Source organism: Haliotis cracherodii, unplaced genomic scaffold (assembly GCF_022045235.1).
Source record: "Haliotis cracherodii isolate W230 unplaced genomic scaffold, xgHalCrac1.p SCAF_3, whole genome shotgun sequence".
Taxonomy (NCBI): Eukaryota; Metazoa; Mollusca; class Gastropoda; order Lepetellida; family Haliotidae; genus Haliotis; species Haliotis cracherodii.
The window spans coordinates 40,981,056-41,001,596 of record NW_027266286.1 but is presented as its reverse complement, the minus strand read 5'-3'; the positions used below and the strand labels follow the sequence as shown (position 1 = coordinate 41,001,596).

Here is a 20,541-nt window from a genome sequence, read left to right as displayed (position 1 = left end):
GCATGCATGCATATGTGTATGGCTGCTTGTACCAGTGTGGACTAATGCCGATTCTATGGTGCTAGCCCATTGAGATACCATGCCACGGGGCATGGGGGGCAATATCACGGTGGCAAAAACTTTAACCACTGGACTACTCCACCACCCCGAGTGATCTTCAAAAACCCAAGCTTGCATTAAAGGTAACTATGCTTGTCATAAGAAGTGACTAACATCATTGGGTGGTCAGACTTGCTGACTTGGTTGCTGCATGTCATATCCATATTACATGGATCAATGCTCATGTTAATCAGGACTGCCTCCGTGGTCTAGTGGTAGAGCATCCACCCCAGAAAGAGGAAGGTCCAGGGTTCGATCCCTGACCGCCTCATACCAAAAGATGATCAAAGATGGTACTTGTTGTTACCCTGTCTGACCCTCGACATTTAGGGGCTAAAACAAAGACTGGTCGGCTCGGGAGTCAGTATACAGTGTCTGAATGGGGAATTCATGTTTAACTGCGGCATGGTATCTCAGTGTGCTAACACTATTTATCGGCATCAGTCAGGACTAGTACAAGCAGCCACACACTCGCACACACGTGCATGCACATCGCTATATAAGTGCATTAATCTTTGACACGACATTAAACCCCATTTCACCTCACCTCATGTTAATCACTGGATTGTCTGGTCCGGACTTGATTATTTGTAGACAACCGTTATGTAGCTGGACTTTAAACAACAAACAACCATGACAACAAATATGTGAATTTACAAATTCAAACGGTCACTCAACATACTGAAGATACAGAAACATAACAAACACTGACATTTTATTTACCAAAATACTTTATAATATTATACACATCCCACCAAGGATGTACATATATAGCAAAATCCCCCAGTTTGACAGCAACATTGTCATTGCTCTTTCCAGTTGTCATGGTAACAATGCTAACTTCACACATATCCTATAATCCAGGTAAGGATATTGCATACGAATATTCCGAAAGTTCATGGGGAACAAAGCACTGTTTTCCAAAATATGTTGTAAAAGATTTTTCATTAAAAATAGAGGTCAAAAGAAAAGGGTAAAAAGATAAAGAATGTGCAAAAAAGTAGGAATATTTCAGTACTATACATCCATAAAAAAATAACTTGGTAATGTGCACAAAAGAAGATTTCAATATGGCTGCCCTGATGCACATGTTCCAAATCAGATCACAATACTGTGGACCGCCGTCATATAGCTGGAATATTGCTCAGTGCGGTGTAAAACAACAACCAACACAATACTGTGGAGCCACCATGGCTTGGATCACATTAAAAACATTTCAGCTTTTCAAAAAATCGAAGCAACAGTGCCAGGTGTTGCAAATGCATCAATTAAAGGTGTTGAAAATACACTAAATGTAGATTAACTTGGTCATTTGAAGATTTAAGGCCATAACAGAGTCAAACATTACACTTTGTAAAAAAACTTATGTTATTCTCATACCATATATTTGCTGCAAATCAAATTTCACAACAGATACAATGAGTAAATGGGAAAAAATGACTAACAACAAATTTCATATGAAAAAATCCCCAGACAGCTATAAAGGCACTGCTCCCTCAATAGCATATGTATGCAGAGTTGTGTGACTAAATATTGAAACATTAAATTTGTTCTGAAACCAATCACCACGTGCTGGAGTAACAGTGTTACAGGCTTTGTGGATGCAAGCACACAGATACCTAAATACTTAGTGAAATATTATGGTTTTAAAAAGTCACAATATATATGCATCTATAGTCAGTTTAGGTACTGAAAACATAGTGATCAATATCATAGATAAAAGAATCATCAGTAAAAGTTTGAAAAAATGATTTAATATATTGCTCTATACTGAGTAAAGAACTGAATCCCACCAACCTATGTGTCAGTGGAATCCAATGACTTCATCCTGTTGATATGGGATATGGGACTGTTAAATATCTAACCCGAACATGTTGAGTATATCAAGCAGATTCTAAATGTATCAAATATCACAGGTGCTGATTGTACCACATAGAAAATATTAGGCAAGCTTGTCGATGCATAATGTAAAACTCATTCGCTATTTTTCCTGAATGCTTCCATCAGCAATGTATCACATCTATTTTTGACATCACAAGCAATGGCATACAGTAACACAACTTGTCTTCATTCATCATACAATCCAAACATTAATTTGCTAGTCACTAACTTGTGAAAACCCACAACAGTTGGCTGACTGGCATTGAGTTTGATAGGATGTCACATCACAATTAACTTTGAGTTACCTCCTTGCAGTCACAAGATGGGTCTACTGTCCAACAAACCTATTTCCCCAACAGTACTGGTATGTTCCTGGAACTATGAACTTGTACAATATTGAAGTAAGGTGATACATTGGTTACATATGTAAAGAATGCGGTTGGAAGGTTTTAAAACCTGTACTTACTCACTAACCTCTCGGTCAAATGTTGCCATAACATGGACTATTAAATGTCCGCTTCGCATTCTGATGAGGCTTAGTAAGAGGACTTCTGTTAAACATCATTAGATTGTAGGACACGTCTCTTTTGTGTCTGCACTTGGAACAGTGTGAAGCTGTCAGACTGATAACATGACATGGCACATGGAGGGCCACTGAAATATTGAGTAGAATGTGCTACTGAGTAAATAGTGTGCTGCCCGAAGTAAATGTTACCAGAACGAACATAACATAATGTGCATTTAATAATGATATAATGTGCCAAACAGAATAATGACAAGAAGTGGCATAATGGTCAATCACAATCCATATGACCGAACATCTACAACACGACTATGACTGGAATGTGATGTAATGGAGTGCTCCAGGTAAAAGCTGCATACAGCCACAATATTAAGTAAGTACAGGTATCTGAAGATATCCTGGAGGAAACAATAGCCTCATCGACATGAGAACTTGACACAGTCACACTTTATACAAGATATCCTTACACCTATGAAATGTATAGATACAGTCTGTGTGTCTGTATAATGTATTAATTTCGAATGGCAGTTGGTGTGTTCCAGTGTATGAAATACTTTATAAAGTGTATCTGTGTGTCTGTCTGTTTAAAGTCATCTTCCCGAGGCAAGGGAGTTAACTGACTTTTACAGTCCAGTTTCCACTCTTGCCGAACAAGGCTGGAATTATGGAGTTATATTTTGGCTGGACAAACGAGTCTATGCATAGTAAAATCAAAATCTCATAACAAATCAAAATGAGGTTCGTAAACTGCCGTGTAGATTTCAGACGATTGCAGGATTTGCAAAGAAAGTGTACTGTCAACTTAGCGTCAACATATATTTTCCAAATTGTTCATGGTTGTAATCAAGCTGCTTACAAGATTTGATGCACTTCATACAAAGTTAGACCTGTTTTATTACAATACAGCTCATGGCTGTTGTCTTGACTGGACGCTGCCATATTGTTTGTAGCAAAACTGAGGTCATTTTAATGAATGGCAGTCGGTGTGTTCCAGTCTATGAAATACTGTATAAAGTCTATTTCTGTGTCTTTCTCTATAATGTATTAATTTTGAATGACATTAGGTGTGTTCTAGTCTATGGTGTGAACTGTTCCATCCATTCCGGTCATCTTCCCATACACCAGGAAGGGAGGTCATTTTAATGAATGGCAGTCGGTGTGGTCCAGTCTATGAAATACTGTATAAAGTCTATATGTGTGTCTGCCTCTGTAATGTATTAATTGTGAATGGTAGTCGGTGTGTTCCAGTCTACAGTGTGAACGGTTCCTGCTCCCCGGTCATCTTCCGGTACACCAGGAAGGGAGGTCATTTTAATGAATGGTAGTCGGTGTGTTCCAGTCTATAGTGTGAACGGTCCCGGCTACCCCGGTCATCTTCCAGTACACCAGGAAGGGAGGTCCAGGGAGGAGAGGGTTGTCCGCCGAGTACACCGTGCAGGTCTTGAAGGCACAGGGGGACTCCCTCCAGCTGTATCTGAGCCCCAGGACAGTCTGCCCCTCCCCACACACCAGGGAGTACAATGTGATGCTGGTGGGGAGGGCAGACAGGATGGGGGTGGGGGTCCAGAATGTCTTGCTGGAGTTTTCTACAGTGCACAGAGCCTGAAATAGTCATGTGAAACAAGCTTTAGCATGTGTTTTCACCTTTTGTAGAAAACTATTACAAACAATAGTTGACAATCCCATTAAAATCAGGTATTTTACTCCCAAACATCACATCAAGATGTGAGGACACTTCCACAGAAAACCATGTCAGGTAAACCATCAGTGAGCTTTGACAACCCAGTCTAAATGAAGGAAGCAAGGATTTTTTAGCCTATCGGATCTGTACAAAAGAGACCCCACACACAACTAAAAATATTCCCTTGATGGTACGTACACCCTTCCATTGATTGTACTCCCCTTTGGATAAGGGGCGTTTGAATAGCCTAGTGGTTAAAGTACCGTATTTGACGTAATAAGCGCCCAGGGCGCTCTCAAAATTAGAAACAGGGGGCTCTTATTAGAATATTATTTGAAAGATAATTTTCGTTGTTTATGCTGACAGCCTGAAATGTTTATGTACGACAGATATATTTTTCCAGAATTTGATTGCCCATAATTAAGGATGCATGTAACACATGAGTATGTATTACGCGAAAAAATAAGTCTAGTGTACATTGATTAATGGGAAGGGTGCCAATTGGGATTGTTCACTAGCCAATATATTAGCAAATATCGCAGTGGGCGCTTATTACGTCGAATAAGGTATTTCCTTTTCACACCCAGGTTTGAATCCTCAGATGGGTATAATGTGTGATGCCCATTTCTGGTGCACTCCACCATGATATTGATGGAATATTGCTGACAGTGACATAAAACCATACTCACTCACTCACTCACCCACCCACCCTCTTTTGGGAGTAGATGCCATGGGAGTGTATCAATATCCACAGCAATACAAAGGTGTAGCCTAAATCTTCTATATTCGGAAATGGTCAGTTGAGTTCGTTTACGAGATACAAAAGTCAGATATGCTTGTCTGAATACTTGTCAGTCATACTAAGAATAGAGCAGCCTAATTTATGTGAGTTTCATCAGCTGAGCGATAACGCTTCAGTCAGCACTATTCCAGCATGGCAGGCTGTAAACAATTCAGTCCGGACCAGCCAAATCAGTGACTGAAACCATGCATGGACAACAACCTGTGCCATCAGGGCACAGTATAGTGAATGTATGGAAATGAATAATTATTTTGCAATCACTTTATTTACTTTGAACACCATCATATAGTTCCCACAAGTTCCCACCAGGCATATTCCACCAGCGAATGGTGGTTTAAAGTCTTCCAGAGAAATAACGATTTGCCAGTTCTAAGTGTAACCTAATAGTGTGTAGCCGTGACATTTTGAGAGTATTTTAATGTCATAATTCGGTTCCTTTGTATATATCTATTGTACAATGATTGGATGTAACATGCTGTTTTATATTTTAAGGTTTAAAGGTAAAAAAAGAATAAAAATAATGTAGCGGCCATAAAACTTCCGAGTCCCGTGATGGGATTCGAACCACGGACCTTCTGATCCGAGGCCGGACGCCTTGTCCACATGACTAAAGAGGTTAACCCCGTCAGCAAGCTGACAATGTAAGGATGTCATCTGTGGGATGACTCCACGCCCTGCTACAATAAGTCCTAATAAATGTTAGGAATATGGCTTAAGACAAGTCTCAAAATCGAGAATAACCTTTGGTTTTTTGTTGAATTTGTCCATACTTAAGAACTATTAAGTTCTCTTAGAATGTTTGACCGCCTCTGTGATCTAGTGGTAGAGAGTCTGCCCGGAGAGCGGAAGGCCGGAGTTCGATCTCCGGCTGCGTCATACCAAAAGTCGTTAAAAAATGGTACTTGTTGTACCCTGTCTGGCGCATGGCATTAAGGGTCTAACTGAATCAAGGACTGGTTGGCTCGGAGTCAGTACACTGTGTCTGAGTGGGGTATTCATGTTAAACTGCTGCCTGGTATCTCAGTGAGCTAGCACTATAAATCGGCATCAGTCCGGACTAGTACAAGCAGCCACACACACACTTGCATGCACTTCACTATATAAGTGCAATAATCTTGGATGCGACGTTAAACCCCATTTCACCTCAACTCTTAAAATGAAAATTAGAATATGATCATGACACTTACTTCAAATCCGACCAGGTTGTTGTACTTGATCTTCTCTGTGTACACCAGGGTGAGGTTTGTTGTCCCTTCCTGTACGTGTGCTGGTAGAGGCCCCTGAGTTACCTCCCCTTGTTGGTTGTAGGCAACACTCATCCCACTGACAGCCAGCCTGGCTATAACATCCTGCTTGTCTCTGGGGTGGATGCTGGAACAAACACAAAACACATCAGCATTAAATACTCACAGCTCTTCAAGCGAAAACAGTATCATTAAAAGATGGCATAGCATCCACATTTCATGCACAGGTTTAGAGTGCTGTTCTTGTAAAACATCCAACCATTAAAGTGAAGCTTTGTTGACATAAGCCTCGGGAACAATACTGTCAGATTAAGCCTTATATATTTTTGGACCATCTTCATTGAATCTTAGAGTAAATCGTTGTAAACCAACTCCAGTTGAACTCCGTTATCTGGAACCTAGCGTGACCGTCTTGTAACTCCCAAGATGTCCAGAAATTCGAGAAAATGAGGCATGAACATCCATACAGATCAAGTGACACAGTATCATAAATACATAGCAATATGATTGCATGACCAAGAAAATAAGAGCATAACACGTATATGCAATGACAAATTTAAATGTATTTTACCAGCAATGATTAATAACAATTGCAACAAATTATGTACATTGTGCACGTACCTTATTAGGTAACAATCACTAGTCTGTCCACCTGACAAAACATGCCACTCTCGCCTCAAACTTGTTAATTCACAGCATGGATATTGTGAGTCAGGTTATGTGGCTTTGATTCCTATAATCCGACTTTGATTAGCACTAAATTAGGAAATTCCAACTAAATTCCAGCCTGTTTTTACTCATGTCTAGTCGCGATGTTTTATTTGTCAGAGATTTTCCATTACAATTGTAGTAATTGATAATTGCATAATTGGTTGAACAATTGGTCTACATTGCACTGTGAGGAAAGGTACTAGATATACTTGCGCTTCTAAAAACTGTTAATGTGGCAATGCCAACTTCGAGATAAAGATACCAAATTCTATAGTAAAGTTGGTTGGGACCGAGTCCAAGCTTCTAGATAGTGCTATGTACTTTATCTCGATTCTAGATAAACAGGTAAATTTATATGTATTTTTATAGTGATGCTTTTGGGACAGGAGTATAGGTTCGAAATACAGATAACACGGTCGAGATAACGAGGTTTGACTGTAACAAGAAATTCCAATGCCTTATTCTCCTGACCTTCCATAGGGAGAGGTAAAGTCTGGGAGATCCATGGCAACAGACATGAAGACATTCTTCATCCTGGGGTTGGGCACATAGCCGTAGTCAGCTGTCTGGTGCCACCGGATCTCTGGGAACCCAGGGTCAGCACTGTCAGGACGGTAGGCAGCCAACTGGAACCAAGCACTGGTTGGTACACAGCAGTATAGAAAATAAATTGAAGCAAGTTTTGATGAAAAAGGCAAAACACATCAGGATTTGGACACAGCTTTCATATCCTCCGAGTTCTGTACCTGGTCCAGTGGGATGCTGGGCAGAGGTTGTCGGGACAGATCATGCATGTGAACATCAAGAGTCTTCAAGAAAATATTACTGTGTAAACCGGAGTTAAATCAGAAAATTCTTTTTTCAACAAATTACTTCTTTTGATAAGGACACTATAGCATAATGGTAGCATTTATCAAACAAATGGTTGTGAGTTCAAGTGTGAGAGTGCAAGTGTACCTGCACAAAGCCAAACGGAAATACAGAATCAGTTTCTCCGTCGGATGCGTTGTGGAACTTCTGTCTCCAGTCATCTATCATGGCTGGGAACGTACAGTTGTATTTGTGGACGTTTTTTACCTCGTTTGATTCTCCTAGAGAAGGATTAGAAGGATAATTTCTAATATGTTATGGGCAGGCATGCATGGAAGTGGGACTTTGTGACACTGTGGCCTTAGGCCTGGCTGCTGATTTTAATCATAATCATTGTTTGTCAGTAGTTTTGTGTCATTAGGGTCAACATGTATGTCCTCAGTCATTCATCCAACATCAAACACTGACTACCCAAAGGCGAAAAAGTATTTTTGTTGACCGTAAGTCAGTTGATCCTGACATTTATTTTCCCAGAGTCAATCCATAATTAGGAAACATAAATACTGGACCCCGGTAAACATGAAAAGTGGAAAAGAAATATTCTGGGAAAGCACTATTATTTTCATTCTTTCAAATGCAAACTTGCCCCCAAAATGTGCATACAAAACATAAAACTGCTAGAAAAACAGGGCCTGTTTGATGAACAAAGCAGCCATCGCATATATTGAAAGAACTTGAAGTACACAAAAAGAAAATTAATACTAAATGTTATGTAATGTAATGTAATGCCATGCCATGATATTATATCAAATTTTCCCTCAAAGTGAGCGAGTGATTTACGATGTGAGTGTGTGAGTAAGGATAAAAGTGAGCGAGTGAGTGCTGTTTAATGTCAAACTCAGCAGTATATCCATTGTATGATGGTGGCTTGTAAATCAATCCAGTGATTGATATTATGAGCAACTATCCACATCGTCGGCATACATTTATGTGCCATCAACCAAGTCTAAGTTCCACTCGGTGGCATCTTACAACCAGCATAGGTTGCTAGGGAACAAGTCTAGCCTGGAATCCCCTCGAGTGTATTTCAGGCATGTCATAATGGTAGAGTTGATTAAATGTCTTTTTCATGAAAGTGTTTTTTGGATTCATTTGAGAAAATCAGTTGACAGTCAAGAAGCTTTTGAATTTGTTTTAAATTAAAATTTAATAATGAATAGGAGTGGCATCCTGAATTGATTAACAGCCCTTAAATGTTTAGTTATACACAACAAAAATATATCCCAAACATCATTCTTGATCCCAAACTTCTTCTGTTCAGTATAGATCTGGGTACAGACAGGTAGATATGCCCATGAACCCCACGAATAGAGATTAGTCAAAGTCTGTAATTTTGAGCTATTTAAAGACTATCATTTTCTGTTTGTATGTAAAGTCTAGGAAGAGCTTCGCAAAATATACTTATCATAGAAATGCCATGTCCATCCATCAATCATATTTTTTTTATATATTTATGTCTTCTTCGAATGTAACGGTCTTAAGAAACGTAGCTCAGCCTAAGATGTCATGTTAAACGAAAATCAAAAACCTTGAGAAAGCATTTCTTTATGTTCCAAGCTGTACTATACTATAATGTACAAGGGCCTGTGGCCTACATCAGTGCTGAATATAGAAATACAAGTGACTACCATATCATTATTCTGAAAGCAGATAAATGTAGGTGGCATTTTAAATATCTTTCGCAGAAACTTTCTTAAACCTAAATCTTTACATTGAATGATCTACCTTGATACCAGATAGCTCCATATATGGTCATATTGAGGAGAGGGAAGACCATTCCATTCCACAGAATAGAGGAAGCACTAGGTCCTCCAATGCCTGTTATTGGATCAAATCCTAGTTGATGCTCATTGAACGCCTTCACACTGTGAAAATATATATTGAAATGAAAACATCACTGAAATGGCAAGGAATCTGGCTTAACCTAGCTCTGAACAATATTTTAGTTAAATCGTGTTGTCATAATCTAATAAATTTGAAAAGCTTCACAACACATGATCTTGATAACAAATTTTACCTCACCCTACATTAAAATACTAGCTTCTGATTGGTTAAGGAGCAGCCAATTATTTTCCATGTAGCCTGCTGAGAAATTAATCGTAACATTTCTTAGTATCTTGCTTACATTGCATAAGTTTCATTTGTCCAAATGCATTGGGCAAAGGGAAGTATTTCGGTTCGTTTACATCGTCTACTAGTCGTCAAAATGGCTGAATCAAAGCATTTTTCTCTGTGAAACTTCCGACATATATTCCTGGCCTGTATGAATGAACTTCAGTGAGATAAATTTGTTGTTAACTGATCCCTTGGGGCATATGGTGTGATGAGGTCCCCTGTACCCTTAGCGTCGCTTAAAACCCTGGAATTGTACCTGGAATGGTACCTAGTTCTCACATCTGCAGCTCTCAAACATTGTTGTTATAACAACAATGTCCAGATAACTGGCCATGCTTAATAAGTTGATGTTGTGATATTAGAGATTCAAAAATGTTAGTGTAAAATATAGAGATAGTTCTCAGGCACCAACAACTACAAAACAGACAGGGTTTTCCATCTAATAAATAAACATAGTCAGACAAATGAGTAGGGGGCAACCGACCGATGCTGACAAAATTTCTTTTCAGAAAAAACATTACTCTATTTGATAAAGATAGAAATACTCAAAACTGATGGCAATATTATGTAATATTAGGTTTTATTCTGTACTGACAGTTGCTGTGACCAGCAAATATAAAGCCTACCAAAGGCTAAAGTTACTTACTCAGAAGTTTGTTTGTCCAGTCCGCACTTGGCCAGAGCATCTGTAGATGACCACGCCTCAACTGGTGTCCCTCCCCAGGTTGTGTCGATCAGGCCGATGGGGTAGCCAAGCTTCTTGTTCAGGGTCTTACCAAACAGCCAGCACACAGCAGAGAAGTACTGCCACGGCTTTCCACCAACTGATGCTGTTCAAATAGCAGGACAAGATTTATAGTGTGGTATAGATATCACAGCAAAGCAGAGAAGTACTGCCACGGCTTTCCACCAACTGATGCTGTTCAAATAGCAGGACAAGATTTATAGTGTGCTATAGATATCACAGCAAAGCAGAGAAGTACCGCCATGGCTTTCCACCAGCTCATGCTGTTCAAAAAGTAGGACAAGATTTATAGTGTGCTATAGATATCACAGCAAAGCAGAGAAGTACCGCCATGGCTTTCCACCAGCTCATGCTGTTCAAAAAGTAGGACAAGATTTATAGTGTGCTATAGATATCACAGCAAAGCAGAGAAGTACCGCCATGGCTTTCCACCAACTCATGCTGTTCAAAAAGTAGGACAAGATTAATAGTGTGCTATAATCAAATCAAATCGCTGTTTTTATCTCGTATAGCTTCACAAACATGGCGACTACCATAGGTGTATGATGACCTAGTCAATCAGATAACGAAAACATTCATGATTTCATCTCTGACATAAAAAATTGGGCAATCGGCGGGTGGTTTAAAAGATGAAAATGTCGTATTCATGTCAACAAAGACTGGCAGTGGTAAATCACCTTCATATGGTGTACCAGTCGTGTATGTTGATTTTGTGAAACGTTCTCGGATTGGACTGTGGATATGTGTGATAGTCTAATCATATTTAGCACAGGAAAGTGGGCTTGATGTGGCAAGGGTGGAAACAAGACTTTGATAAAAATTCTAGTGGATGCTCTTGCCTCGGTATTGAGCAGATTATTCCTGATAGACTGAGTGATACTTGATGATGCATTAACAAATCAAACAATGTACAATCTACTACAGTTGTCAGGGTATAGAAATACTTGTATAAAGTTCCAATTAATTCACCGCTGATCACCACATGTTACACATTCAGCATGAGTAGTAACAATAACTTGTACAGATTCATCTGCCACTGTTTAGGTCTCCAGAGAAAAGAAATCCGAAACCTACGGTAACCTTATGTCAAATATTTTAGTTACATTGACAATTTGATTGTTTGTTCTCTTCAGACCACTCAAGCACAAACTTCACTGAATACAGAAGGGTAGCACTCTCCCTAAAAATGTATGAACCACAAAAGGTAGACATGAACATTGACTTTAGAGTTTGTTATTTTCATTACTTGCCTCTTGGGGACAAAGACTGAAAAACACATAATTAATAGGTAAGGACTAATTAAATCCAGATATATAAAACCATGACTTTATTGTAAAGCAAGCATTTGCTAAATGTTCTCATCCAACAGGTAATGTATACCATACATATCTACGTTCCAAGTATCATAAACGTTTCATATTCAGGAGCCTAGCACTGTGGTACAATCAGCGACATTACTCAGGCTATTCTTAGGTTACTCAGGGCATGGGAACCAAGATAGATATTATTAATGCTGCTAGCTGCCATGAAAACTTGCAAAAGTGTCAAAAGAGATGTCTCCATAAACATTGTTCCAAAATAGCTTTTATATTAACAAACACAAACCTTCAATATATGTTAATTTTGATTCACATCTAATGATAACCATTCAATGAAATTATGTCTGTATGAGGCTGAGTGTCGGTGGGGAACGACATTATAACTTTATTATCATATTATACAACATTCGGATGTGGCAATTCATAGCATAATATGGTTGACAGCCTCTGTTATTAGAAGTACAGGCAAGTCAGTAAGAATCAATTAAACTCTGACTGAAATACATCAATGGAAACAATTTTTTCATGCAATTGCCGCTTGTGATTTGTAATTTCTTTAGTTTATGTACAGTGACAAACACAGTTTTCTTCTGTAGTTGCCAACTGCCATCTTTCCTCAAGCTCTACGCATCGTTCCAATGCTAGGTAATGATTCACTGTACCTGCAAGGAGCCATATACTTGAAGACGTACATCAAGTTTACATGATTCATGACATTCAGGGCTTAAAAAAGGAATGTTGCGCACACATTACCCTTGGTGAATGAGGATGGATAAATATCTATACAAACATTTGTCAGCGACAGCCCACTGCTCCCAGATGCCATGGAGGTCGGGGATGGGGAAGGATGCAGGGACATCGCCAACGGTGAACAAACGGACGTTAGGGTAGTTGTTGGCATCGGCCAGTTCCTCACTTGCATTGAACCCCTGAATCAAGACAGTAGTATGTATATATACTGTATATAGTGTGTTCAAATTGATGACAGGAAAATACTATTAAAAATACTGGGCTATGTGTTAAGCCAACAATATTTCAGTGACAACATTATGGGCAGAAACAAATGGGAAACGTTCCAGTGCATCACTATGTAAACTCAACAATTCCATATACGATACACTTCATTCTGTATCACTAAGTATCTGTTTATAAACTATTTTTAATCATCTGCATACACACTGCCAGTGACTAACATGTTCACTGGATCATATTCCTATGTAACCCATCACTCTGGTCATCTGACGAAGTGGTCTCTAAATAACACACACGTCTAAAAAGCATGATTTTCTAAAAAGTTTTTGCAAATATTGTATATGTGTGTTGGGTGTTCTTTTGTTGAAACCTGAATCAGGGACAGAAAGTCACAGAAATTGCCAACTGACGATTGCCGATTGATGATGGTGAAGAAATACAAATATGATGAAGACGGATCATTATAGAAAGCTGACATCTGATTGGCACAAAACTCCACATATATTTCATTCAGATTCGACAGTCACGTTCACTTAGCATTCACCTCACATGACTGGCTATTGAGGTTTGTCAGATTGTCATTGAGATAACAAATCAGTGTAAAAGATTAGATTTTAATGAGATTGTGATCTTCTCCCAAACATACCTGTGTGATGGTAAACTGCATGTTGGACTGCCCTGAGCACACCCACACATCTCCAAACATCACGTCCGTCAGTGTGATTGTCTTCTCGCTTGATATGGCAGTGATGGTGAAGGGCCCGGCACTCGACTCTGCGGGCAGCTTCAGCTTCCACACCCCATAGTTGTAGAGCGGGTCAAGGTACACCTTGGTTGTGTACGTCCCTCTCTCGCTCACCTTGATGATGATCCTCTCACCGATGTTGGCAGCGTAGCCCCAGATTGTGGCTCTCTTCGGTGCCTTCTGGAGAACCATGTGACTGGAGTAGTAGGAGGCGAAGGCAAAGGGCTTGGTAAGGCCAGGAAGTGTGGATGCTGCTCTCTGCTGTGCTTGGGATGCTGAAAATTAATTACTGATACATGTTCTAAAATTCAACTTGATATTTCCTTCTCTATCCTTGCAAAAAAGTCCTTTAAACCCTCTACATACTTCTGACAGACTGACGTCATATAGAGATCAATTGGGAAGTAACTATCACTAAAATAACATTTGAAAATGGAAATTTAACTTTACTACAAAGAAAGATCTTTGAACATCCTCTGAACATTTGAAAATAAGATATCCTCATCAGTGTTGTTTAACATTAAAGGACACATGCAAATGGGCAACATGTTGAAGGTTTGCTCTTTGATGTACAGGGATTTGGAATAGTAGGGTTGTCACAAGAGATGGGAGATGAATGATTATTCTCAGATGTACTCAAACAAATGCTGAATCATTGATTTTTTACAAGATTGCTATGGTACACTTGTTACATCAAAAACATTTGAGTCAAATTCTTCTTTTTAATCGTTACTTTCGCTTTTGCTTTATTTCGCTCCAAACCCAGAAATGTTGTGGAGGCCTTTGTGCTATAATGATGTTGAAGTCATGAGTCCAGTATGGCATGTATCTGAAGTGGAATACCATGTTAACTGCTCTGTGTGTGAAATAGAACAGAGTAAGTTACTTGCATAACTATCAGTGTTTATCTGAATCTGATAATAAGGAAATCATGTTTGAAATATTAAAATGTTTGCATACTATATTCCATTCTAGGGGAGACATATGAAAGCTGTATCAATTTTTAATACATGTATAAGATAGCTATGCGATAAATCGCAAAGGACAATAATGAATGAAGCATGGTTTATTTCACGATAAATCATAGTTCTATTATGACATTTCTGGAGAATCAAACATGCGTTCGCAACTTTATGATGTTGTTTATTGGACGATGTTATTTGAGAGGGGAGTGTCTAGTGAGTTGTTCCCCATAGATGCAGCTGGGCAATGCAGAAAAACGCGGTGGCGACATGACAATCGGTATTAGGAGAAAAGGTAATCGACATACCACTCGTCAAATATTTCTTAAATAATGATATTGTTATGCTGTAAGATATCTACAATACCTTACACGTCACATATATGTACATTCCCAGTAAATACTTTATGGGTTGTATGGCCTTAAAAGCAAATAAACTTGACTTGACTACATAAAGATTCAGCTTCATCACTGTGATAATAGATTCCCATAATACTCTGAGTCCTGGCATGGTGACATTGTCCTAAACTTTCACATTTATCCCTTATAATAGTTTGTTAAAAGAAGATATCACTGGATGAAAGACAGATATAACCAATGCAGTCAGCTCATTTGGGTCTTCGAATCAGTCTCAACTAGACAAATGCTAGAGATTCCAGTCATTCCATACTCTTTATTCTTGACTTAAATGGCAGGAAAAAGGATCAACTTATTATATAATGGGTGCTCATTAATCCACAAATGACTCAGACTAACCTGGAAAAAAATGTTGTGAAAAAAACAATCATTTGGCTGCTCCTTTGAAAGAATTAAGTAATTTGGCATGATAATGTTCACTCACAAATACATTTTGGCTTCTCCTTTGAAAATAAAAGCGTATGTCTTGAAGTAAAGAATGTCTGTAAAAAGAATTACATGATCTTAAACTTTGTTCTCAAGCATGGCTAACAGATTTCAGACTCACACAGACAAGAGATTGCTGACAGCTGCAATATGGGGTCGTTTATTAAAGCTGAACTCTAAGTGGTCTGCTTTGTTAAGGCCACACATTTAGTATTTTTCATTTCACAGGCCCATCACCTCTACTGAAAAGCAGCCGTTGTAAGAAATAAATTAAACATAAAAATGAATATTTTTATGATCTCTCCTGCTAGTAATGTAAACTCTCTTATACCATATAGAATATTAAGTATAAATTCAAAGTTAGCATCACTATCAAGAGGCTACCTGCAGTTGTAACTAAACAGCAGAATGACTGTCATATGAATTAAAAAATACTTTATTTATTTTTATTCATGTATGGAAAAGCTGGAATAAATCCATGAAACATAAAATTAAAAAAGTGTGGCCTAATTTTTAATTGTGAATCAAAACAGATGAAAGAAATGGGTTTCCCTGGGGGCATCTCACCAGCGTGACCTCTAAAACAACAGAGATTGCTGATGAGACTTTGCTGTATCCAATCCATTCAGAATAAAACTTTTATGTCTTCAAATTTATACCATTCGCCCAAAGCTTGACTCTGTTTTATTGTTCAAATTCTCCCGGCATATCGTTCCCTCTAAGAAAACATTCGTCAAAACAACTTCCAGTCTCATCAGAACGACCATTTTTTCCGTTGATTTTGGACCCAAGCGAAGCAACAATCGCTCTAGTGACACACCTCCCCGTTTCCCTGCCTGTGCAACTATTGTTATCCCCCACCCCAACGAAGTTGGCGGGGGATATAGAAATGGGTTCCGTCCGTGTGTGTGTGCATTCATGTGTGCATTCGTGTGTGTGTGTGTGTGTGTGTGTGCGTGTGTGCGTGCATGTGTGTGCGTGCATGTGTGTGTGCGTGCGTCCCGAAATCGTTTCCAGAGCATAACTCAGAAACCATTAAATATTTCTCTACGAAACTTTGCATGTCTATCAGACTCATGCTGAACTGGTGCCTTTTGCTATTTAGGAATTTTATTTTAAAAATTTTTTACGTTTCAATGGCAACAAGTTGGACTTAGGTTCTAGAAGTGTGGTGTTCATTTCCGGAGCGTAACTCAAAAACCAATTTCTTACAAAACTTTGCATTTCTACTAGGCACAAACTGAACAGGTGCCTTTTGCTATTAAGGAATTTTATAAATTTTTATTTTTTACGTTTCCATTGCAACAAGTTGGACTTAGGTTCTATAGGGTAGAGTTTGTTTCCGGAGCATAACTCAAAACCCATTCAGTACTTTCCAACAAAAACTGTGCATGTTTACCAGACACATACTGGACTGGTGCCTCTTGCTATTTAGGAATTTTATAAATTTTTATTTTTCACGTTTCCATGGGAATAAGTTGGACTTAGGTTCTACAGTGGTGGTGTTCGTTTCCAGAGTGTAACTCAAAAACCGTTAAATACTTTCTTACAAAACTTTGCATGTCTACCAGGCACATACTGAACTGGTGCCTTTTGATATATAAATTTTATAAATTTATAAATTTTTATTGTTTATGTTTCCATGACAACAAGTTAGATTTAAGTTTTAATATAGGATTGGTTTACTTAACATGCTTAAGTAGTATAACAAATAAACTGTTAAATATTTCCTTGCCAAACATTGCATGTCTATATATAAAGCGCATACTGAACTAGTGCCATTTGATATTAAGGAGTTTTAGAAATGTTTATTTTAGAATTTCCATTGTAGCTATTTTGACATGGGCTAAGAGAAATGTTGGGTCAGTTACCTGGTTTGGGACCATTACGTGTTAAAATGGGCGGGGGATATAGATGACTTTGACAACTATACGCTTTTTATTTTAAGAATACAAGATCAGATACACAGATTTTTCTGATTTCTATCTTTAATAATGTGGCAACTGAATAAGATTTAGGCCTGTATGAAGCAGCCAGGCAAAATCTAATTACTAACCATTACACAATCTGAGAAAATTTTAAAGAACAAGTAGATCTACTTGGGCCAAACAAAATTCTGTGTGTACATGCACTTATTAATAATATTAGGCCCCTATAATAAAAATAGAGAGAATGTCATTGTCAATATATGCAATAAAACATAACAAAAACAACTTACACGTGATTTCTCCCATATGTTTTGACATCCGCTCTATATACTGTCCTGAGGCTGGCCAAGATGTCAAAATAAAAAACGCAACCAGAAAAAAGGTTTTAAGGAACGACATTGTGAGGTTTGAACTGATTTACTTTAGTCGAGACGCAAGGATAGTCGGCGCTCGTGCAGCTGTCAGTCAGTCTTTCTGGAACCACCTCACAGTACACACGGGTTTACTTTTCAGAACATATGCAGGCTGCAACCCTGTTAAGTAGGCTGTCTAACCAGATCAATTTCACTGTGCCTGGTACAATGACAGTGTCACATGTTCACATTATTTACATCTCGTCACGCCAATAGACGATGAATGTAATTTGAGTAACCTCCCTTTTTCATCGGGTGTATTTCGTCGATATATCGTGTTTGAAAACACATGTTCTTCTGTTATGAGCCTGTTCTCAGAAGCCAGACAGGAATTAAGATGTCTCTTGGGGTAGTGATACCCACATCATAGTGTTTTGTCGAAGACGCACACGCAATAGCAACAAATTGGAATGAAGCAAATAATATTGGCTAATAAAGCATGATTGACGCTCCCGAAACCCCTTAATAAAATGCGACGTTAAATATTTTAATTCGCTCACTTAAAAACTTTCTAAAATGCTGGAGCCGCCCTTGATTTCCACCCAGGGCCTTTCAGTTGCACGAACGTGACTAAACTACAGGGGGCGGCCTGGTAGCCTAGTGGTTAAAGCGTTCGCTCGTGGCGCCTAAGACCCGGGTTCGATTCCCGACATGGGTACAATGTGTGAAGCCCATTTCTGGTGTCCCCCGCCGTGATATTGCTGGAATATTGCTAAAAGCGGCGTAAAACATACTCACTCGCCTACTCACTAAACTACAGTGGTTCCTATATCAAATTTTATATGACATGTCTTCTTAATAAAATGGGATACGTATACTGTACAAGTTGTAATGTTCTGATGATGTTATTACACATATATTTTGGGAATGTAACAAAGTCAGCTCCATCTGGCGAAACATGGACATTTTGATATCGCACAAAACGTTAAACCCGGTTATTTATCGAAAATAACAATCTTTTAAACCTCATCATTAGTTTGTCAAAACGAATCATTTTCAACTTAGAAATAATAACTATCCACCATCATTCCAATTTAAACAGAAGGAGCTCACTGAATTTTATGTTATCAGAGTTATCAGAGTATACTTCCGTTGTTAATTGTAATAGAGATTACTTTTAAAAGCTTTGGTCAAGCTCTCATGCCCTGTCAAATTATCAATTTGAATAACTGCACCAAGTTACCCCTTTGTAGTTTCAGGGTAGTTGTGTAACGAGGTACATTGCATTTACTTATTTTATATATTTTATTTATATGGTTATACTTGTTCCTACCCTATGGTGAATACATGTTTTACGCTACGTTATACATATATGTGTGCGTGAGTGCGTGAGTGCGTGCGTGTGTGTCGGGATAAATGTATATGTTTACTAAGTAGTGTCAGCAAGTTATATACATGTGTAAGTGCCGTATACTTGCTTCTCAGAGTGATTATGTTTATTTAATTGTTTTTACCAGGATTTTTTCTTGATTTTACTGTGGCGTATTACTGTGTCTCATTTGGCGTTTGCACATGTGTATTAATGTATCATGTTCTTCTGACACGTATCGTCTCTATGTACAAATGGTGAGGCTAAATAAACCACTTTGGATTGAACAGTTTCCGGGTAGTCAAATCGGGTAATAGAGAAAATGTCCCCTTGAAAAACATGGCCCAATGCAATGTAAAGAATATGGCTGAAAAGTTTGGAATATAATGGATCCACACAAAACTGAAGGGTTTAATTAGGCACATGTATTTGAGAGTCCCGGGGATTTTCAGAAATATTTTCGGAGGTTTGCAGTCATTACATCTGCGGTCCGTGGGTCATCCCTTACATCTATACATACCCCAAGCTATATACCAATAAATTAAACATATATTTATGTTGGACCCATGTATCTTACGCTGGCGGCCTAAATATTTTCTAAATATACTCTACGTATTTGCTGGCTGTTCCACGAAACTGAACAGACACAGGCATAATGCATGGCTTTATTCGATTCGGGTTAAACGAATGACACATTATATTTTATAAAACTATTATTAATTCTTCGTTATTTATTGACTTAAATGCAACGTAAACTGTAATGTTTGTTTGTATGTTGTTTAACACCGCAATATTCCAGCTACATGACGGCAGTCTGTAAATAATCAAGTCTGGACCAGACAATCCAGGGATTGACATCATAAGCATCCATCTACGCAATTTCAACACGATTACATGCACCAACCAAGTCAGTGAGTCTGACTACCGAATTCCGTTAGTTGCCTCTTACGACAGGCATAGTCGCCTTTTTACAGCACCAACTGGAATTATGTATCATGTTTGGTCACAGGACCACTGGTGACTTAGGCCTTGAACAGAGGTTAGTGTAGAAGTAATGGCCAGTGTAATATCATGTATGTCAAGGTCTTTCAAAAAATATATTATATGTAGTTTTATTGGCATTGGCTAGCCCATTATATTCCCGAAACATTCCCACAAAAATGTCCTTATATCATATATGCATATTGTTTTCACCTGTTTCTTTATACTTATAATTCAGCGTAAATAATCCACGCTCAGAACCAAGCGTGGCTGATCACTTATTTGCGATCGTTTTTACATTTGTGGCACCTTCTCAAATATTAAGCTAAAAAGAAAACGTTTTTATACAGGGAACTGACTCTTGTATTATTGGGAATACAAATTCTGTCTTCAGTTCGT

The 20,541-nt window shown here is 38.5% G+C and overlaps 1 protein-coding gene across 1 annotated transcript; it reads right to left on the bottom strand.

Moving 5' to 3' along the window:
- Nucleotides 1–827: 827 nt before the first annotated feature.
- LOC139474267 (sialate O-acetylesterase-like) lies at nt 828–18,052 on the bottom strand. Its single transcript, XM_071257205.1, has 9 exons — nt 17,730–18,052; nt 13,609–13,982; nt 12,781–12,919; nt 10,573–10,756; nt 9,537–9,676; nt 7,899–8,032; nt 7,413–7,567; nt 6,174–6,357; nt 828–4,105 (listed from the first exon to the last, which is right to left on the bottom strand). The coding sequence occupies exons 1-9, from the start codon at nt 17,836–17,838 to the stop codon at nt 3,815–3,817; spliced, it is 1,710 nt and encodes a 569-aa protein (XP_071113306.1). The 5' UTR covers nt 17,839–18,052; the 3' UTR covers nt 828–3,814.
- Nucleotides 18,053–20,541: the final 2,489 nt, after the last annotated feature.